This window comes from Notolabrus celidotus, chromosome 22 (assembly GCF_009762535.1).
Source record: "Notolabrus celidotus isolate fNotCel1 chromosome 22, fNotCel1.pri, whole genome shotgun sequence".
Classification (NCBI taxonomy): domain Eukaryota; kingdom Metazoa; phylum Chordata; class Actinopteri; order Labriformes; family Labridae; genus Notolabrus; species Notolabrus celidotus.
The window spans coordinates 1,992,873-2,011,965 of NC_048293.1; the positions used below are offsets into that span (position 1 = coordinate 1,992,873).

Here is a 19,093-nt window from a genome sequence, read left to right on the forward strand (position 1 = left end):
GGCATGTTAGTTATTCTGAACATGTTCTCCAGCCTTCGTTATGTCAGGAAATGCATGCTTACCGTTTTTTCACCTGAGTCTGTCACTCAGTGTTAGTTTTCTTATAGGATGAATATTTTTAGAGATATTTTTAGATGTTTTCAGGGGTAGAAAAGGGGATGATGTATCGCTCATGGAGAAAAGTTTGAGGGGGGCAAGCATATGCCTAGTTTTATTGTTGTTTTCTCAAGTTTTGGCAAACTTTTGGCCAATTATCTCAATGCAGGAATACCCGTTGACACTTTTGAGAAGCTCCTTTTCTATAAATGCTAAGCAGTTTATACTTGATAGAGGTGTCTGTCTGAAATCTTTGACCACTGTCAACTCTCTTTTATATCTGTTTTTGGCCTCCACCAGCTGGTGAATATCTCACTCTATTGATGGTTATAGATTAGCTTTAAAGGTGACATATTATTCTCTTTTTCATCAAAATATATTGGTCTAAGAGGTCCCCAAAACATGTCTTTAAAGTTTATGCTCAAAAAAACACTTTGAAATCAGATTTTGGTCTGCCTGTAAACCCCTCTTTTTCAGCCCTGCTCAGAACAGGCTGTTTTCTGTGTCTGTGCCTTTAAATGAGAATGAGCTCTCTGACCACGCCCCCTCAGGAAGTGGAGGTGCCCTCGGCTGTCCAGCACGTTGATCTAATGTTTACATGTTGGCTGAATATACACGGCTGCTCACAGACCCGCGTTACTTCACCCCTCTGAATCTGATCCAGAATCTGATCCTGATGGAGAGGCGCCTGCAGCAGGACCTTTCTGAACCATTGGTCACAGATTTAGTGTTTCTTGTTGTTTTATTTATCAGTATGTCGACGTGTGTCTTGGTACACAGCTACGAACATGTAGCTATGTGGCTATGCTAAGTAGCGCTGGCACTTTTCCATGATAAATAAAAATCATCCACTAGATCTTCAAATCTGCCGACGTGGGGAGTAAAACCGACCTTTGTGTCTATCAAGACAGCCTACAACTAGCATGCCTCCCTCCTAAGCTCCTTGTTAGCACACGTGTGCAGGGAATGAAAAACAGAGGAGGGGTTGAGTTGTATTTTATACAGTCTATGGGCTGAACAAGCTCCGAGCTCTGACTCCGTGACAGACCGGATGTCGTTATGACGTATGAAAAAAACTGAAACGGCTGGTTTCACACACATTTACAGAAAGGTGGAGAAATCAGAACAGGGGCAGAATGGATTTGTTTCATTTTCAGGGGGTTTGTAGACAGGGACACATATTTCAGGAAGAGAACCATTAAAAAGTCGATTTTGCATGATACGTTACCTTTAACCTCTGTTTTTGGTCTCCACCAGCTCTTAAGATGAATATCTCACTCTATTGATGATTATAGATTAGCTTTTACCTCTGCTTTTAGCCTCCACCAGCTCTCAAGATGAATATCTCACTGTATTGATGATAATAGATTAGCTTTTACCTCTGCTTTTGGCCTCCACCAGCTCTCAAGATGAATATCTCACTGTATTGATGATTATAGATTAGCTTTTACCTCTGTTTTTGGTCTCCACCAGCTCTCAAGATGAATATCTCACTCAACTGATGATTATAGATTAGCTTTAACCTCTGTTTTTAGCCTCCACCAGCTCTCAAGATGAATATCTCACTCTATTGATGATTATAGATTAGCTTTTACCTCTGTTTTTGGTCTCCACCAGCTCTTAAGATGAATATCTCACTGTATTGATGATTATAGATTAGCTTTTACCTCTGTTTTTGGTCTCCACCAGCTCTCAAGATGAATATCTCACTCCACTGATGATTATAGATTAGCTTTAACCTCTATTTTTTAGCCTCCACCAGCTCTCAAGATGAATATCTCACTCTATTGATGATAATAGCTGAGCTTTTACCTCTATTTTGGGTCTCCACCAGCTCTTAAGATGAATATCTCACTCTATTGATGATTATAGATTAGCTTTTACCTCTGTTTTTGGCCTCCACCAGCTCTCAAGATGAATATCTCACTCTATTGATGATTATAGATTAGCTTTTACCTCTGTTTTTGGTCTCCACCAGCTCTCAAGATGAATATCTCACTCTATTGATGATTATAGATTAGCTTTTACCTCTGTTTCGGGCCTCCACCAGCTCTCAAGGTGAACATCTGACTCTATTGATGTTTTGCTTATCTTTAACCTTTGTTTTTGGCCTCCACCAGCTCTCAAGGTGAACAAATGTTCCCTGCGAGCTGAGGAGAAGTAGGCAAGGACGACGTGCTGGTACTGAGGTGCAAGCTAAAAAAAGACGACATCCTCCTGTCCTTCCACCCACCGTTATCCTGAATGTAAGATCTATCTACGATAAGGTGGACGAGCTAACCCAGCACCAGAGGGAATACTTGCAGAGTAGCATCATGCTAACAGAGCTAACACCGGACAAGAACGCCACATTGGAAGGATTTCACCTGCTGTGGGCGGACAGGATACAGGAGAGCAAGACTGAACTAACTGTTAAAGAAGACCAGCTCAGTCCTGGACCCTGTGGAGATGGTGGCTGACAGGAGAATTATGGCCAATCTGTCGTCTTTGATGAACATTTCTTTTCTTTATATATTCTTGTTGAAATTCTTGTTCCATTATGGCTGCATGCATGGACTCTGCAGCTGATTGCTCCGTTGTTAGGTGCATTGTTTTTGGCACCGAATGAGGACTGCACCTTTCAATTTTGTTGTACTTGTTGCAATGCCAATAAAGGCATTCTAATTCTAATCTAATTCTAATCTCACTCTATTGATGAGTATAGCTTAGCTTTTACCTCTGTTTTTGGTCTCCACCAGCTCCTCAAGAGAATATCTTGCTCTTTTAATGTTTATTACTCCAATGTCATTGATAGCTTGTCTCTACATTTGTCTATATGCTGTTTAGTGTTGAGCATGTATTGCACAATGGGTTTAAATGAGCTGGTTTGCTGGAACAGTGAATGTGATGAAAAACAAAACAAATATTGAACTAAAACAGGCTGAAAAAGCATGTCCACTGTGTATTGAGGGATCATTTCCTGGGGGGGGGGGTCATCATTAGGATAACAATTATTCATGGTCTGCTACCTTTAAACTCAAAACTCTCTTTAGTCCCATGCACCAAATAAAACCCTTTGCCCTGGACCTGAAAATCTCAGACTCTGATTAAGACTCATTATCATGAGGTGATTAGAGGGGCCATTTGAACTGAAAATTAACTGCTAACCCTGGGACTCAAGGATAACAAGACTTGCCGAAGCCCCTGAGCAACAACAGAAAAGCAGCAGCTCTGCAGTTTTTGGAGAGGAAACATGTATTTTTAACACAGGTAAAGAGGTGTTTAACAGCCTCAGGGACATATTTACGTAATAAGAGCTCCTTTGGTGCCTTAGGACTGTGAAATCCCCAACTGCGCTGCATCACACCATGGCTCCCGCTGTGCTGTTGCATCTCGACGTTCTCTACATTTACCTGTGCACTTAATATGCCACAAAGAATAATATGATGCATGCAACCGTGAGATCCAAATGTATACGGTCTGTGAACTCACTGACAAAGGGGTTCTTTCACTACTTCTTTCTCGTGACTTGATACGAGAGAAAGCTAAAACTCGAATGCTGAAAATTGCACATGCACAAATACAATGGATTGTTATTCTCTTAAAAAAAGAAAAGCAAGGCTGTTGTCATCCAGCACAAGAACAAAAGATTGGTAAATAACAATGTAAAGGTAGTTGCATCATTTTACTGTCTACCTCTTTAAGAGCTGCAGGTGGAGACAAAAGCTCTGAACATGAAGCAAGACATCTGATAAACCTACAGTTGTATTAGAGAGAGTCTGTGGGCAAACAATGTCACACTGGTTTGCCAAGTTTGACTAACACTAGCAGAGCTAGCACCATCGGCCTTCAGTCCTTCTTGCAGGTCAACGTCCACATGCTTGTGCTGGTTATGCATTGCTCCAGGTGAGTCGTTATGTGTCAGTTTAACCAGACAATGCCTACATACAACTAGGGCTGCAACTAACGATTATTTTTGGTGTCGACTAATCGATCAATTATTTTTCGATTAGTCACGATTATTTGGCTCAAGTATTTGAGGGGTGCATGAGCCTCTCCTCATCACAAACTCATCCACACGCCTTTGCTTAGCACAACTTCAATATAAGGAACAAAACAGAGTATTGTTGTTATTGTATTATTTTACTATTTTAAGGCTATATGTTACAATGTTACAATGTCATTTAGCAGACGCTTTTATACGAGAACAAGAACAACACAAGCAAAGATCTAGACAAGAGGAAACAAGATCAGTAAGAGTAACAAAGTGCTTCAAGTCAATTTGGGTGCAGGTACTGCCAAGCAGTGGAAAGGCAATGCACAAAATAAGTAAGGATTTTTTTTTTTTTTTTTTTTTTTTTTTTTTTCAAAATAAGGAACATCTACAATGAGGCAACCAACCAATTTAAGACCTTCCATTATCATCATCAACAATTAACATCACCACAATAATGACCAAAGTACCAAGTGCTGGGTCCCTCAAGACCTGAACACAGATTCTCAGAGTAGAGCAGGACAGTGTGAGTCAACTGTAGCTGGAAGACATGATCTGCCACTGGGGACAACAGTGGAGAACAGTCTAGCCAAGTGCATAGTGCTTCTATGCTATATATATATCATGTTTTATAACAGTGCAGTAAGTTAAACAAATTATCACTGATTTCTTACTGCATAAATTATAGGGGTGCACCAAAATGAAAATTCTTTGCCAAAACATATTTAGACATCTACAGGTGCTCTTTTTTACTCTTGGGGATTTCTAAAGTTACTTCACCTGACAACATGCTGCTTCCTTATTATAGCCCTTTCAAAATACAGTTTTTTGGACTACGTAACATAAGGGGACTTTTATTGTGAAGGGTTCTTACGGAACATAATGTTTATCTTTGAAGTAGCTTAACTCCGATAGCGGCGGCCGTCGGGAGTAGTGATGTTCGATACCACCGATTTCCTTTCCAATCCGATACCGAGTAAAATTCATGCTGGTATCGGTGATACCGATCCGGTACCTATATTTTGTGCAAATACACCCAATGTGTCTGGTAAATCTAAAAAAATTAGTGTATTTCTGAGTTATTTATCTATTTATTTATTTTAAACTCGTAAGTATATCAAGGTAGCGGCCTTATTTACAATATAGCCGAGCTAATACAACAACAGAAAAACTAAACAGTTGACACAATCATACAAAATATGTGAAAATGGTGTTTTAAACACAAAAAAAAAGGAAAAGAAGTCAAACAATAAAACCATTACTATAAATTATTGTTTAATTATTAAGAACTAGAACTAGTAGTTCCCACCAACCGCGTATCATTTAGACAAGATCTCAATGGTTTAGTTACTTTCCACTGTGTTCCTGTTAATGATATACATCAATGACCTCAAATGACTGAAGTATCAAAAATATCGATATTTTGATTTGAGAATCAATTTTAGAACATAAAGATCTGGTATCAGAAGTATCAATATTATAGTATAATTAGCTTCAAGTCACAGCTACAGACATCAATCCTACACGTTTTGGACTTCAGAAAACAGAGTTTTAAAACACTGTGAAGCAGGTAGAGTCGTGGTAACAGAGTTTTAACACACTGTGAAGCAGGTAGAGTCGTGGTCACAGAGTTTTAATACACTGTGAAGCAGGTAGAGTCGTGGTTACAGAGTTTTAATACACTGTGAAGCAGGTAGAGTCGTGGTTACAGAGTTTTAATACACTGTGAAGCAGGTAGAGTCGTGGTTACAGAGTTTTAATACACTGTGAAGCAGGTAGAGTCGTGGTTACAGAGTTTTAATACACTGTGAAGCAGGTAGAGTCGTGGTCACAGAGTTTTAATACACTGTGAAGCAGGTAGAGTCGTGGTCACAGATGAAAATCCCTACATCGCGTACTGCAGCTGCTGCAGCTGATAAGCAGCTCTGCTCTGTGTGACAGAGGGTAACACAGAGAGGGGAGGGTCAGATCTACATTGTTGTCTGACACACATCACTCTGCTACGCTGCTTTGTTTACTTGCCACTTCACTTATATCACACACACACACATAGTTAGCCGAGTTAGCAGTGTGTCACCACAACAGTCTGTTTCGGCCGTGTTGTTTTGGTGATAAAAGTATTTCTGCCAAAAACAATAATAATAATAACAATAATATGACGCGTTGACGCTACATTTGTAGTCGACGTAATCGATTATGTCGATTAATCGTTGCAGCCCTACGTACATACAACTTTATCTCTTTTTTCTGGATCAAAGTACTGCCAAACTGTGCCACACTATGAGATGCCATCGGACATCTGTGCTTGTTTACATCCAGGTAGTAGAGAAATATAGCACTATGGCAGTAGCTGTTAACTGGAGCGAAAGCCCCAGCTAGTGGCAGGTTCCTGCACTACAACTTAGACACATAATACGACCAGCATTACTGATACTAAAAGTATTGGTCCACAAGTTTTACAGGACATGGCTGAAAAGATACGGACATACAGCACAGAGTAACCAGAAGTTTGTTTTTCATAAACTGTATCTTTGTGGTGGTTGTGATCTGTCATTGGTTGTATTTGATACAAAAAGAAACTGACTGTGATGTCAAACGGGAAAAGAACAGTTTAGTTTATGATCCAGAAGAGTTTTTGTTAATGTCCCTGTACTTCAGCTAAAAGTATCTGGACAGAAGAGCCTGTCATCCAACACTGGAAACAGCTGAGATGGAGCACAAGTTAATAACCTTAAATATTTATCATCAGGGTTTTCTTCCCAGCCTTTTTGAATCCCGATGCTTCCTCTGAGAGTTAAACTGCAGAAGCTGTCTGTGATCAATCAGGAGTATCGAGCTGCTGGCGGAAAGTCTAGTCTGGACTGATGTTACTGACATAAACAACCGTGTCTACCTGCTGCAGCTTTAAATTACATCTATGAGCGTGATTTAAAGTACAAACAGACAAGAAAAGGACTGTTTACTGTGACTGCAGCATCTCTGAACAAACACATAAATATTTTGGTTTGCTGTTCGGCATGTTGCTCATTCCACGCCTGAGGGGACTTTTATTTTGAAAGGGAGGCAGAGAACACAGGCTCATTATCAGGTGCATAGTTCAAAAGCCTAAAGCAGCTATGGTGATTTCTCATTCTGAGCTCAAAAGCTGAGCTGGTCTAATGAATACAATACATGTACATATTTTACTGCAGCTTTGGGGTGTAGTGTTAGACTTTTAGGAGTTTGTATGTCACTTTGAAAAATGTTTGCCCTTTGAGGTCCGGATCTGAAACTGCAAAGCAACGCAGTGGCCTCTGTTGATGAAGCCTACAGAACAAAACAAAGAGAGCTACGTTTTTAATTTATGCAAGAAAAAAACAGAATCTAATGTCCTGATATAACTTCCCCAAATCTCAGGTACCGCACTTCTTAGCCTTCATGCCAGGTGGTTGGTAGAATCCATTGCCTCTACATTAATAGTGTGACTGCACATTTATATTAACATGGCTCACCTCCATCTCCCCATTGAAGAAAAGTGAAGCCAAAATACTGTCACGATGGGCGCTGATACAGTATATTACAATAGTGATATATTAGTGATTTAAGGCAACAGCCATCCCTTGTCGTTCATGTTTGTTGTTTCAAAGCAGGTCTTATCTCCAACATCATCAGCATAGAGTTGACAAATCTCAAAGTATCCCATAGGTTGTTTGCAATCACGTCATGGCAGTGACGTGTGGAATTCAAATGGGGGTCAGGAAGTAAATTTCAGAATGGATGCAACTGAGGAAAGCTCGTACTATGCTGCTCTAGACACCGTAATAAGACAGAGATACCCACAAAAAATTCTGGATTATGTGGGAAGAGATCCTCCTCTCATGAGGACTTCCGATTTTTTAACTGACCCGAGCTTATTTCTGAATGTGTCTGCCGTTCACATCACGAACTACCTCGTCCTCCAGACTTCATTTTACACCACTGAGCAAATGAAGGCGTTCAAAAGCCTCCAGGCTCACAGTGTTCTTGAGTGGTTGGGTCCACGACCTGGGTATCAAGGTGCTCAGCAAAGATTGTCATTAGGTTTTCTCCAGGGTGAGTATTTTTAAATTAATGTCCATATGAATTGTCCTCCTCGCCACAACGCTATCAACACTAACGTTTGTTTACTTACCGCAGGTTAACCACTCTAAACGCTCCAGTCAACGGGAGTTTGCAGCAAGTAAAACAATAACTTAAATCAGCGATCTGGCTAGCATTACCAATTACTACCTATTGTTTGTGGTTAATGGTTAAAAACTGCAGCAGAACAAAGATGGGAAAAAGGTAACATTAGAAAGTATGGAAGGAGTTAGCTCCTTAAAGCTGGGGTTGAATGTAGCATTTCCTCAGGACTCCTTCTAACCCCTCCCCTCCTCCCTCAGAGCTCCTCCAAAACGACGCCCCCCCCCGCTCACATGCACAAGCGCTGCTGACTTGCGACCATTTGATGGTGACTGATTCAAAACCGGTCCTCACCAAAACATTCTCATAGTGAAAGTTAAAAACACAAACAAACATGGCTGCTGTTAGTACTCACAACTGTCATTCTAGCATTATCCAGTTGTACCGGTGACACGATATCAGGAGAAAAGTTATAACACATATATAATACTGTAACAGCTCTACTGTTTGTTAAACGTGTTCAGTGTAGATGTTCTTAATTCCTACAGTGTTGACAGTCAGTGAAGGCATCAGGAGAGGTGTAGAGTGTGTGAGCGGGAGAGAGGAGAGGAGAAGTTGTTCATTCATTCAAACATTGATTGTTGTTTTGTTGGTTGGCGTGATCACGGCCGACAGTGACCGGTTATTAAAGATCAACGTGTTCACGAATCGGCTCGTCATCCCTACAGCGTCCGGACGGACGCTACAGTACATCTACATTTTCTGTAGGACTTAGTAAATGTCATTCATTCTTCTGCTTGTCAGAGCCCCCGTGGTGAGATCTTTTTAGACTCTGATCCGGACTACAGTCCTGAGCAAAGCACCTCATCGGGTCAGAGGGGACAGGTCCGAGGTCGAGCGAGAGGGGCAGTCAGTAGAGTCAGGGGAAGCAGAGGCAGGAGACGGAGACTCAGAGTGCACGCCAGGGAAATGTACGCGCAGGAGGAGGGCAGAACGGCTGGACGGGATTTGAATGGTTTAAAATTTTGGCACCCAAAAAAAGTGATTGGTTGGTGTTTTCCCAGATTTACTCCGGCTGTAGATAGCAGCTTTTTTTCACTCTTTTTTAAGAACACATTATGTATTGATTACCATCAGGACATAAAGATCATTTTAACCAGTATAACAAAAAGTGGATCTAAATCTGATTACCAACCCCAGCTTTAAACATAGACATACAGTTGTGCTCATGAGTTTACATACCCTGGCAGGATTTGTGATTTTTTTGGCCATTTTTCAGAGAACATTAACGATAAGAGAAAACTTTTTTTTCACTCATGGTTAGCGGTTTGGTGAAGCAAAATTTTTATTAAACAACTGCGTTTACTCTTTTTATATCATAAAGACAACAGAAACTACCCAAGAAATCATAAATTCTGCCAGGGTATGTAAACTTCTGAGCACAAGTGTATATACAGCATACATACATTACTTTAAAGCTGCTGTGAGGAACTTTTGTTTTGTATCGATTCTGGCGCCCCCTTGTGGACAAAGTGATGCCTCTTATCTCTTGTCCTAAACATGCCAAAGTAGTGTTTTCAACAAAAGCCTCATCCTGTTGTTGTCAACTTTATCAGGGAATGTGATTATTTTCCATGAAAACGGTCAAATAAAGTCTGTTTCTGAAGCAAGATGTCCATCATCTGGTCTGACACCTACCCCCTCAGGGCGGTTTCAGGCGTTAAAAATGACAACAGAGAAAGTGTCAGTGTTGCTGCTGATGGACTTGTTTGCTATTGAAGCTTATAAAGAGGCATCAGTATCATTTTCAGTCTGTTTCTCAGCCAGTTCAAAACTCCTCACAGGGCCTTTAACTTGGTCACCACACACATGGGCATAATCCGACTCTGCTCCTCCATAAATGAAGGTTTGCTATCCACTGTTTCCTCGTTTTTCAGAGAGTTTTTTGCATTTTCCCCCTTGAGAACCACGACCTTTAGGACACGATAAACACTTGGCTTCTCTCTGTTTGATCGGTAAGGGAAACCGTAAAAAATGCAAACCTTAGATATTTCTCTTGTGTTTATGTTTCTGCGCAGACTGCTGCAAATCACTTCCTGACCCCCATCTGCATTTCAGAACAGGAATGAAGTCATATGCAAACAACCTATTGATCTAAGCAGAAAACAGCTCCACTTTGGGTGCTATCCATCTCTGATGTGTAGTTCTTTTAATTTTTCCTATTTTTAGCAGAAGTAATCCATTTTTTTTTATAGATGCAATACTCTGCAGTCAAAAAGAGGCCCCTGTTCTGATTTCTCCACCTTTCTGTAAATGTGTGTGAAACGAGCCGTTTCAGACTTCAGTGTTTTTGTTACGTAACAACAATATCCGGTCTGTCACAGAGTCAGAGCTCAGAGCTTGTTCAGCCCATAGACTGTATAAAATAATACTGAATCCCCCCTCCGTTTTTCATTACCTGCACAAATGTGTGCTAACAAGGAGCTTAGGAGGGAGGCATGCTAGTTGTAGGCTGTCTTAATAAACACAAAGGTCGGTTTTACTCCCCACGTCTGCAGATTTGAAGATTTAGTGGATGATTTTTATTTGTCATGGATAAGTGCTAGCGCTAATTAGCATAGCCACATAGCTACATGTTCATAGCTGTAGCTGTAGCTGTGTACCAAGACACACGTCTACATACTGACAAATAAAACAACAAGAAACACAGAATCTGTGACCAATCCTTCAGAAAGGTCCTGCTGCCTTTCTGGTAGAGGTCGGTTTTACTCCCCATGTCTGCAGATTTGAAGATCTAGTGGATGATTTTTATTTGTCATGGATAAGTGCTAGCGCTAGTTAGCATAGCCACATAGCTACATGTTCGTAGCTGTGTACCAAGACACACGTCTACATACTGATAAATAAAACAACAAGAAACACTAAATCGGTGACCAATCCTTCAGAAAGGTCCTGCTGCAGGCGCCTCTCCGTCAGGATCAGATTCTGGATCAGATTCAGAGGGTTGAAGTAACGTGATCTCTGAGCAGCCGTGTATATTCAGCCAACATGTAAACATTAGATCAACGTGCTGGAGAGCCGAGGCACATCCACTTCCTGAGGGGGCGTGGTCAGAGAGAAAACAGAGTGTTCTGAGGAGGACTGAAGAAGAGGGCTTTTCAGGCATGCCAAAATCTGATTTCAAAGTGTTTTTTTTGAGCATAAAATTTAAAGACATGTTTTGGGGACCTCTTAGACCAATATATATTGATGAAAAAAGCGTGATATGTCACCTTTAAAGGTAATGGTCTTTAGGAAAATAAAATATTGATATTGTGCTAAGAATAAGTATACAGTCATTTATTCCTCAGACTATCTAAGATGACAATGAAGTAATTGAGCTATCTGTTGGAGATGAGAGCAAAGAGACAAAGCTCTCTTTCAAACACAAACAAGCTTTTGTCAGAAGAGAATGACGAGATAAAAATAAGAGTCTGAGCCGGAGAGAGATAAACACTTGTGAGGAGAGAGGAGGAGCTCCATCTGAATACAGAGAAAGGAAAAGTGCTGATGGAGGCAGGCTGGTCGGCAGCCATTACTGCGTGAGTGACAGAGCCGGTTCAGGGCTGACACACATTCTGCTCCTCTCACGGTCCCAGAGGCCACGTCTGAGCTCGCTCTACAACTTGTTTATCTTCATCGCGGTGGTGCTCTGAAGCAGCTGTCACGCTTCCAGGAAGAAAAGAGCTAACAGGGAGGAGGAGGAGGACGAGCTCTGACTACATCACTCTCTCTGTTCTGTGTTTACACCAAGGTAACACTGGGTCACATTCCTGCTGCGCACAGCAAAATAAAAAAGTGTCCATCGCGATAATTAATGCAGTTTGGAGACAGAAACAGCCGGAGATGTGTGTCTCACTTGTTCCCAGCACTTATCGGCTTTTCTAAAGGAGTGTTCATGGATCACGACACAGATTTGGGGAGCAGGAGGAGCTGCCCTCCTAAGATGAAGGGAGATTGAGTTTTACATGTTATCTAATTGAATTGGAGTTTAACTTTTTAACTCATTTAAAGCTTCACTTAGCTGATTTGTAGGTAAACTGCTGCTGTGTAATGAGCCTGAATCACACACTGGGGATGCATGAAAATGAGCATCTCGTCCTCTCTTATTAAGACGAGTTCCTTTCCAAAATTAATGTTTCTCTGTAGGGGATTATGGCAGTCAGTTGAGAAAACCTGCAAGCCACACAATGTTTCTCCTCCAGCCTTGGCCTGTAAACAGCTTGCAGGTTTTGAGAAAGAAGCCAATACAGGGATAAATAATATATCTAAAAATGCAACTTCTTCAATTGAGGGGCCCAATACCTTCCCGCTTAAAAGCAGCAGACATGTAACAGTGAACTAATTGGGGAGTTTCTGGAATAAGCTAGGTTGTGTGCTACTAATTATGGTGCTGTGCTTTAGTAAGTGCAAAGCAGGTCAGCAGGATGTGCAAAAATGCTAAGTATGACTACAGGCTGTGATAAAACTCAAAATAGAGGAAAAATTCTGTTTCCAGTAGTAAATGAATAATAAATGAAAAACCAGTGAGCTTAAAAAAAGAGTTTCATAGAACTTCTTCCAGGAATTGGAGTAATTATTATAAGTTTAATATAACTGAAACTCAAGTTATATCCAAACTGTCTTGATTACCTTTCCTATTGCACATTTAGTGAAGCATTGTTTCCCTACACAGCAGTTCTAATCAGACCCCTTAATGTAAGAAGTACTGTATAGTGATCGGGTTGGTACAGCTGTTTAAAATGCTGACAGGGGGAGCAGGACCCAAACATGAAGCATAGAGGTCTTGTCTGACCCTGTCAGGGCTCCACCGATCCACTCCAATGATTTTTTAGAAGTTATATTTTTCAGCATTTTTGCCTTTCATGGATAGGACAGCTGAAGAGAGACAGGAAATGTAGGGAGCAGAGAATGGGGGAGGACATGCAGTAAATGGTCAAGGCTGGAATCAAATCTGCGACCTCTGCGACCTCTGTGACCTCTGCGACAAGGGCTATGGCCTCTGTATATAGGGCGCGCGCTTAGACCACTAGGCCATCAGTCAAATGAATTAACACCAAATATTGATAAGTACATCACATCATATCGTATCATATCGTATCGCACCATATCTGACCTCACCGTAACGTATCTCAAATATCACATCATATTGCATCGTACCATATGACCAGTTGACACCGACAGTTTGCATAACAGAAGTTAAAAAGTTCAACTTCTTATGCATAATTATGTGTAATGTAACTTTAAAGGTGACATATTACGCTCTTTTTCATCAATATATATTGGTCTAAGAGGTCCCCAAACATGTCTTTGAAGTTTATGCTCAACACTTTGAAATCAGATTCTGGTCTGCCTGTAAACCCCTCTTTTTCAGCCCTGCTCAGAACAGGCTGTTTTCTGTGTCTGTGCCTTTAAATGAGAATGAGCTCTCTGACCACGCCCCCTCAGGAAGCGGATGTGGCCTCGGCTCTCCAGCATGTTGATCTAATGTTTACATGTTGGCTGAATATACACGGCTGCTCACAGACCCGCGTTACTTCAACCCTCTGAATCTGATCCAGAATCTGATCCTGACAGAGAGGCACCTGCAGCAGGACCTTTCTGAACCATTGGTCACAGATTTAGTGTTTCTTGTTGTTTTATTTGACAGTATGTCGACGTGTGTCTTGGTACACAGCTACGAACATGTAGCTATGTAGCTATGCTAACTAGCGCTAGCACTTTTCCATGAAAAATAAAAATCATCCACTAGATCTTCAAATCTGCAGACGTGGGGAGTAAAACCAACCTTTGTGTTTATTAAGACAGCCTACAACTAGCATGCCTCCCTCCTAAGCTCCTTGTTAGCACACATGTGTGCAGGGAATGAAAAATAGAGGAGGGGTTGAGTTGTATTTTATACAGTCTATGGGCTGAACAAGCTCTGAGCTCTGACTCCGTGACAGACAGGATATTGTTGTTACGTATGAAAAACACTGAAGTCTGAAACGGCTCGTTTCACACACATTTACAGAAAGGTGTAGAAATCAGAACAGGGGCAGAATGGATTCTTTTCATTCTCGGGGGGTTTGTAGACATGCCAGGGAAACATATTTCAGGTAGAGAACCATTAAAAAGTCGATTTTGCATGATATGTTACCTTTAACCTCTGTTTTTGGCCTCCACCAGCTCCCAATTAAGACCTCTACAGTTTTCTTTTTATGTGTGACAAACACACAAAGAGAAAGGGTCTAAATTTGAACACCTAATCCAGTTTAAGGCAATAAAATCATTGACAGAGCGGCTTTGAGTCCGAGCAGGAATCTGGAGATTAAGCCGGCCTAAAGTTTATACACTTGACAGCTGCGAACCACAGCGCCGGATCGATACCAACCATCAGCACGTCCTTCAGGCATGGACACGATCTGCAGCCTGCATTTGGATAATTTACTTTGGACAACAGCGATCAATATGTATGTATATATGTGTTTTATTTCATAAGCATCCATTACAACTCAGGATGGAGCCAGAGTGGAATCAATGTCCACTCTTGATGTTGTCTGAGTAGTGACACACACCTGATGATGGTTATTCTCTGGGTACATCTGGAATAGGTATGCATACTGTATGACCTGGTATTGCACAACCAAAGGGCCAATAGATACAATATATGCATATGTACATTAATAAATAATAATCCATAAACTATGAACCTACAACACAAACAAACACAGGGAGAGAAATCTGCTGCTCAGAGCGAAGAGACTTCCTGCTAGGACGTCAGTGAGAACCGTCTAAAGGGCACAGGAAATAATGAGGCTACCGGCATGGTATGTATAATTTATTATGTTTGAGGCACGCTGAGAAAAAGACCTATTGAGCTGAGGAAAAATGAAGTTCGGAAAACAACTTAAGGACAAGTAAACAACAACAGACTTTTAAAGGCCTCTATACGTGTGTGTGGTAATGGTTTCCCTGCTTAAAGCTGGGGTTGGTAATCAGATTTAGATCCACTTTTTGTCATACTGGTTAAAATGATCTTTATGTCCTGATGGTAATCAATACATAATGTGTTCTTAAAAAAGAGTGAAGAAAAGCTGCTATCTACAGCCGGAGTAAACCTGGGAAAACACCAACCAATCAGCCTTTTTTGGGTGCCAAAATTTTAAACCATTCAAATCCCGTCCTGTCGTTCTGCCCGCCTCCTGCACGTACATTTCCCCGGCGTGCACTCCTCCGAGTCCCCGTCTCCTGCCTCTACTTCCCCTGACTCTATTTACTGCCCCTCTCGCTCGACCTCGGGCCTGTCCCCTCTGACCTGATGAGGTGCTTTGCTCAGGACTGTAGTCCGGATCAGAGTCTAAAAAGCTCTCACCACGGGGGTTCTGACAAGCAGAAGAATGAATGACATTTACTAAGTTCTACAGAAAATGTAGATGTACTGTAGTGATGACGAGCCGATTCGTGAACACCTTTAGTTTTAATAACCGGTCACTGTCGGCCGTGATCACGCCAACCAACAAAACAACAATCAATGTTTGAATGAATGAAGAACTTCTCCTCTTGTCTCTCCTCTCTCCACCTCGCACACTCTACACCTCTCCTGATGCCTTCACTGACCGTCAACACTGTAGGAATTAAGAACATCTACACTGAACACGTTTAACAAACAGTAGAGTTGTTACAGTATTATATATGTGTTATAACTTTTCTCCTGATATCGTGTCACCAGTACAACTGGATAATGCTAGAATGACATTTGTAAGTACTAACAGCAGCCATGTTTGTTTGTGTTTTTAACTTTCACTATGAGAATGTTTTGGTGAGGACCGGTTTTGAATCAAAGAATAAAAGAGGGCGTGCACACCTAGGTGGGACAAAAAAAAAAAAGAGAAAGTAAAAGAAAGATTACATAAGGATATACAAAGGGACAGGGAAAGAGAAGGAGAGAGAGACCTAACACACTTAGATGGAGAGGGACCATCTCACCATGATGCCAAAAAAACTCTGTGTGGTGATACTAATGATTAAGCAACCCTTAGTGTCCACAATCATTACTGAAGCTTGGGTCGCAGAGGGTTGCCGCCGTGCTGTGTTCTATTTGTGTAACAAGACCACCACTGGTGCAGATGAAACCACTTGGGTCAGATCAGCCGAGCGGTACGGCCCGGCACCCGGGCCGCGAGAGCAGTCAGACCGAAGGACCCAACCCACCGCGGGAGACCCAGGCCAGGGGACAAGTCAATGACCCAGACCGGAAGCAAACAGGTACCGCCGGAGCACCCAGGGCGACCCCCAGGTCACCCAGTAGGAGTAAAGGGGGGCGAGGGGGGAGAGATCCCGCAGCCCCCCCAAGGGACACCCCCACAACAACGCCCCCACAGCCCCCCAAGATAGAGCCAAAGGAGCCACCAGGGCCGAGGGGGCCCAGCACCAGGAGCAGACAGCCAGGCAGACGGGCAGGACCAGGACCAGAGCACACCAACCAGCGTGCCGGAGCGGGGGGAGGGCGGAGGCGGCAGGGCCAATCCCCCCCGCCCCCCCCCAGACGGCCTGACCACTCCCCCCAGCCACGCCCCCCAGCCACGCCCCCCCACCCACGCCCGGCGAATGATGGACCAGGCCGCGGGGGCATGGAGGGACACCGTAGTAACACCCCCCCAGCTGCGCGCCACCACACCCCCCAAACAGGACCGCGAGGGAACCCCGGGAAACCCGGCCCCGAGGGCAGCCGTGGACCAGGCCCCCACAGGGGAGGGGGCAGCAGGGGGACGGAGGGTGCCACCCACCCAGCCCCGATGGACCCCCAACGAGTAGGGCCGAGCGGGGGGGGGGGGGGGGGGGGGCGTCGTTTTGGAGGAGCTCTGAGGGAGGGGGGTGAGGGGTTAGATTGAGTCCTGAGGAAATGCTACATTCAAATTCATGCTGGTTTTCCGAGACTACCAACCCCAGCTTTAAGTCTGTAATATTAAAAACACTTCACTGTTCTGGTAGAGGAAGAAAATGACAAAACCCATACAAAATGTAAGAGGGAGCTCCTCCTCACCTGTCTTAACTTCTCAAACTTTAACTTTCATCCCAGACAGACTCAGTCTGTTGCACACAGCACACATGACAGAATCAGTTTTAGAATAAAAACTGTCATTCAGGCTAAAATCAAAGCTGTTTAAGGACAAATGATATGATCTGTATGAAAATTGGACTACTTGTGTGCTTCTCCATGTATCCTGCGGTCACAGTACATAAATGGTGTATAAGGATGTGGGTCTACGTCGGGGTGTAACTTACCCTCTTTCGCAGGTTGCAGGTGAGGATGAGGTTACGGGAGAAAGAGTTGGCGAAGGCGGTGTAAAACTCCAACACTTTGAGCAAGGCTTCCCTCCTGATGACGTGGAGGTCGCAGTACGTTAGCGCTCTGACGTTAGCAGTCGCATGAGCCAGGGTGGTTTCTTTCCAAAAGACATCTCCAAACACGTCACCTTTACCTGAGAGACAAAACAAAGCCGGAGAGGGAAGATTGAAACGTGATGGAACAAAGAGAGGAGTTTTAATAATTCATTCATCAATTGTTGTTTTCAAAAGGGGGGATCCAAGGTGAAGCTCCAAAAATAACAGGTTTCAGTGCATTAAACAACATCATCTGGAGGTATAATTTCACCAATAAAACGATTACTCTATTAAATGATTGAATTAGAACTTCTCAATTCATACAATGTCAAAACTAATATATCAGCTAGGAGGGTGCTGTTGCAAGGCCTTATATAAAAAATGCACGCAGTTTTGCTAATGCTAGGAAAGCATGGAAAACTGCCATTAAGGGCCATTGTCAGTCATAACCATCATCAGTACAGGGTTTACCAGGTGTTGTTCAATAGTATGATGGGCACTAACTTTGTAGAACCCAATGAATTTCATTCACTTTGGATCTCTGTTGTCTCAAAGGGAATATACTACCAGTGTAGCATTCAAGTCAAACATTGTCAGCTGTCCTGGATTTGAGGGTTGTTTATGTACAATCTTTTTGGCTTCAGCTCCTGAAGAAATGTGTTTTAAATGTTATCCTTCATAAGTCTTATTATACAACAACAACATGCTTGTTGTCTTCTACTGTGACAGCTTTATGACTGCAGAAGAAGAGCTGCAGACGGGAGGGAAGGTGTACCAGCTTAGATGTGCTAATTGAGAATATGACGTCTGACAACAAAAACTAAACAAAAAAAGAGGTTGAAACAGAATCTTGAGGGAGATGTGATGGCAGGAAAAGAAGATTGGGTTGTTTTGTTGTGAAGCACATCCCATTCAATTTATTGACGACTACTGTATGTGTTATATAAAACAGTTTTATTTCACCTTACTTTATTTCTTTATTATCTAGTTCAAATTTTAGTCACTTTTTATTTTATGTAGTTATTTACCTATTTATTCATTTTAAGCATAGCATCTTATTTTCTTTTAATGGTTTAATATTTTACTGTTTTATTATCTTAGAAATGTATTTTATTTTGGTGAGTTGAATTTCCTGTGTTGAGTTTTAACATCTTATGTTCCTCCAGTTTTTCCTCATTAAGATATCATGAGAGCGTTTCCTCAGTTCATTCAGGAACTTCTTTTTTATTTTTCATTTATTTTATTTTATTGTTATTATTATATTGTGTTGTGAGATTAGGATGGGGGGGTCTTTTTATTTTCATTTTTATATACAGTATCTCCCTTTTTTTATTCTATTTGAAGTTGTTTTTATGTACAGCACTTTGTGCTACAATTTCATTGTATGAAAAGCGCTTTATAAATAAAGTCTGATTGATTTATGATTGATTGATATATGGAGCCCCTTAACGTCCTGCAGAGCACTGCAAAAACTCAAAA

The 19,093-nt window shown here is 42.0% G+C and overlaps 1 protein-coding gene across 1 annotated transcript in view; it reads right to left on the reverse strand.

The window, feature by feature from the left end:
- Window positions 1-19,093, reverse strand: part of kcnh5b (potassium voltage-gated channel, subfamily H (eag-related), member 5b) — a 307,105-nt gene that overhangs the window by 75,270 nt on the left and 212,742 nt on the right. Inside the window, exon 12 of the mRNA XM_034675341.1 lies at window positions 17,516-17,712. Within this exon, the coding sequence (XP_034531232.1) occupies window positions 17,516-17,712 (197 nt within the window). The remainder of the gene's footprint in view (window positions 1-17,515; window positions 17,713-19,093) is intronic.